The 3,596-nt window shown below is 43.8% G+C and overlaps 1 protein-coding gene and 2 non-coding genes across 3 annotated transcripts; all 3 read right to left on the reverse strand.

Annotated features, from left to right (window-relative positions):
• Window positions 1-24: 24 nt before the first annotated feature.
• On the reverse strand, window positions 25-3,314 carry EEF1B2 (eukaryotic translation elongation factor 1 beta 2). Its single transcript, XM_010960118.3, has 6 exons — window positions 3,021-3,314; window positions 2,459-2,581; window positions 1,219-1,345; window positions 882-948; window positions 323-448; window positions 25-213 (listed from the first exon to the last, which is right to left on the reverse strand). Exons 1-6 carry the CDS (start codon window positions 3,098-3,100, stop codon window positions 59-61), a joined length of 678 nt encoding a protein of 225 aa, XP_010958420.1. The 5' UTR covers window positions 3,101-3,314; the 3' UTR covers window positions 25-58.
• On the reverse strand, window positions 586-718 carry LOC123618347 (small nucleolar RNA SNORA41). Its single transcript, XR_006726771.1, has one exon. It is a non-coding gene; the product is annotated as a small nucleolar RNA SNORA41 (small nucleolar RNA).
• Window positions 1,025-1,102, reverse strand: LOC123618346 (small nucleolar RNA SNORD51). The gene has a single exon (XR_006726770.1). It is a non-coding gene; the product is annotated as a small nucleolar RNA SNORD51 (small nucleolar RNA).
• Window positions 3,315-3,596: the final 282 nt, after the last annotated feature.

The raw sequence follows: 3,596 nt of genomic DNA on the forward strand, positions 1-3,596 counted from the left end.
TATTTAGGAGTCAAGAGGCAAAAGTTGTCTTTCAAGCTTTTATTTAAGGGCAATGATTTTAGATCTTGTTGAACGCAGCCACGTCCATTGACTGCACATAGTCCTCAAAAGCAGTGATCCGTTCCTCCAGCATATCTGTTCCAACCTTATCGTCTTCAACTACACACTGTATTTGAAGTTTTTTAATTCCATACCCCACTGGAACTAGTTTAGCTGAAATGAACATTAAGAAAAACCTTAGTTAGAAAAGTTCTGTTTGGCAAAGGCTGAAACTATATGCAAATTCCAGATGCCAGTGTCAAAAGGCAAAGACTCAACTCACAGGAGCCCCAGACCAAGCCATCTGCTTGGATGCTTCTGACGCACTCCTCTAGCTTTGCCATGTCAGTCTCATCATCCCAAGGCTTCACGTCTAATAAGATGGAAGACTTGGCAACAAGTGCTGGTTCTTAAAAAAGTGCAAGAAATAGCATTATTCAAATTATTTTTGCCCTATTATTTTTACTCTACTTCAAGACATTTAACCAATCTTAATTTGTTTCTAAATAGATCATCCAAGCCACAGAAAACTATAGAAAATACATCTTGTGTTTGTCACACACATGCCCACTTTCTGTTTTGCTAAGAAAGAGGTGTGTGATTGTGTGACAGTTCCTTTCCCACAGAGGAATGCCACAGCTGCCACCAGAAGGACAGCTGCAGACCAGTAGCTGTGGAAGTTCTGAAGCTCTATCCACCTTGACGGAAGGTTCTGAAATACTGACGTATTCAATGAATATGGAGGAAAAGAAATTACTTGGGTGATCAATCTTTGAGAAAGATTATTCACGTCATTATGAAAGGAGTTAAGTTAAACAAACACAAATTATAAAATGACCTACTTTTGGCTTTCTTTGACTCGTACTGTGCAAGGCGTTCTTCTCTTAGCCTCTTGGCTTCTTCGCTTTCCTGAAAAGGAAAAATTTAACATATTTCACAAAGGTGGTTGGTCCTCCACTTAAAGCTGGTGGAGTCATAAAAAGACCAGCTTTATCAGAAAAAACAAATCCATCACGAGCTCAGCCGAAAGATGGTGATTTGATTTTATTCATCATGTAGCCAGTGATAATTTTTAAAAGGCAGGTAATACAGTGAAGCCAGGATTGGAACACAGGCCTTCTGGCTACAAAGCCTGTGCTTAAGCACAATGATGCATACATATTTCAATTTACGCCATACCTCCTCATCATCAGATCCAAAGAGATCAATGTCATCGTCATCTTTACTATCTGCAGCTCCACTTTCTGTGGTGTCTTCCACATCAGCAGGGCCATACTTGCCCAAAGCTTTCTTCACTCCTGGCAGGCTTGAAAAAGTTTTAATCAACTACTATTAGGTTGGTATGATGTCTTTTTTCAAACACATGAGAACTTGTTTTCATTACTATTTATCAATAGATCCCCTTTCTACCAAGAATTTACCCTTCAGCACTCCCAGATAAATACTTTAATAGGTTTAGCTCCTCATCTAGCAAACATTAGTAGCATGTGAGACATTATATTCGATAGACATGATTTACTTTCAGAATGATTATTTGTTTGAGATTTCATTAAACATGCTCAGTCCATTCTTAGTGAACTGGAGTCCCCAAACGTCCATCCTTTTTGGCAGTTTCAGAAGAATGGCCAAGAATTGGGGGTGGTGGGGGCATAGCTCAGTAATAGAGCACAAGCTTAGCATGCACGAAGTCCTGGGTTCAATCCCCAGTATCTCCATTAAAACAAACAAAAAAAGGGCCAAGGAGTAAAGAATGAGCTACAATTTCACCTCAGATTGGTCCCCCCAGGTCAGGGTCAATCACGTTGACACTGGTAGGGCAACGTGGGGGAAAGCTGAATTGACGTTGTTCTTGAAGTAAAATTTATAATTTATGGCAAGACAAGAAAAATTTAAACAAAGTTTTTCTTTGCTCTTCTGGGCCTCCTCCTTCCCCTTTAGTGTGTATTGTGCATCTGCATTAACCAGACCTCCTTAGGAGGTAACACTTCTCCTTAATTTTTGGCCACGATGACCCATGACCCACTACTTGCTTTGTATGCGCAGATTGGGATTATACAAACTCAATTATGCGTCATTTAACATACAGCCCTGTCTCAAAAACGTATATTGGGAGAACAGTTCTCAGAGCTTTCTGAGGGGCTTTTCCCAAATTATAATCCTCAGTGTGGCTCAAAATAAAATCTTCAATTTCTTTCTTTGATTGACTGACCAATTTTTCATCAAAAACTGTCCATGTTCTACCTGTTCTGTTAAAAAATGGAGGACTTCAGTCTCCTGGCCTTCTAAAGTCACAGAGGAATTTAACTCACAATATCCCAACAAAACTAAAGTAGCCTGAATCCTAGTTTGTCATGTAAAAATCCCGAGCTGAAGCTCAGAAAGCATTCTGTTCTTCAAATAAACACAAAGACTATTTTACCTGGCCTTTTCCTTTTCGTAAGATTTGATGTGATTATACCAACGTAGGGCATGACACAAGTCGGCAGGTGGCGGGCCGGAGACTGCTTCAAATACTGCCACATCTGCCTGTGACGGCACATACCTGCCGAGGACACAAAAGCAATCACACGTGCCTTTAAAAGAAAAGCCACAAACACCGGTAAATAAACGATAAACGCTACTACCCCCCGTCAAATTAACTAGTGGCAACTCGCTCATTTATTTCCAGACTACCTAAGCTGCTTTAGTTTTTTTTAAGACACAATCTCCTTAGGAGCAGGGACCATCCGTTTGGTTCTCCGCGCTATCCTGAGACACGCGTGCTACTTAGAGCTCAGAACTTGCAATCGTTAACGTAAATCTACAGGCTTACATTTGTTAACTGAGCAGAGACGCGGAGAAACACTGTTAAGTAAGAGGAAAGAAAGCAAATTTAACTCTCCTCCTCTCGCCCGGGCCCTGGGACCCCAATTCCTTTGCTCCAGCGGCAGCGGAGGCCGCGCCACGTGGCCCCACCGCACTCGGCCCGCCTGTCCGCTCACCCCTCGATGTAGCTCTTGTCCGCCAGGTAGTCGTTGAGCACCTGGAGGCCCGCGGGACTTTTCAGGTCTCCGAAACCCATGACGACGGCTGATCCGGGAACTGAACGGTAGCGGGGAAAAGAGGAGCCCAGGCAACCGGCGCCAAACGCTAAGAGGAAAAAAGGGCCACGAAAAAGCCGGAAATTCCTTATATAGAGACGGAGGCGTTTCTCTCCGATGCCTCCGGCCGAAGGTTAAAGGTCAAAGTCCGTTTAGCTTCCTCAACGTAAAAATCAAGGGCTCTGAATTAATGAGTCAGAAATTATCCGCTGGACTTTCTGTGTGTTTGGAAATCAGTTAATAAAAGGGTATGTCTTAAATTACTACGTCCAAGACTTCCGAAGATTACAGGAACTGCCCTTAGAAGCGCCGGAGATGACCGAAGACGCTCGGCCTAGGCCGCAGGGCTACTTCCGGCGGAACTGCGGATTGGAGCCGGCCCTCTCACCCCGCCCCCGCACCCCCTCGGCTGCTACGCCCTCCGCCCCGCCCTCTGTCAAGCCGACGGAAGTTGCCGAACACAAGCTAAGCGGGAAA

Source organism: Camelus bactrianus, chromosome 5, assembly GCF_048773025.1.
Source record: "Camelus bactrianus isolate YW-2024 breed Bactrian camel chromosome 5, ASM4877302v1, whole genome shotgun sequence".
NCBI lineage: Eukaryota > Metazoa > Chordata > Mammalia > Artiodactyla > Camelidae > Camelus > Camelus bactrianus.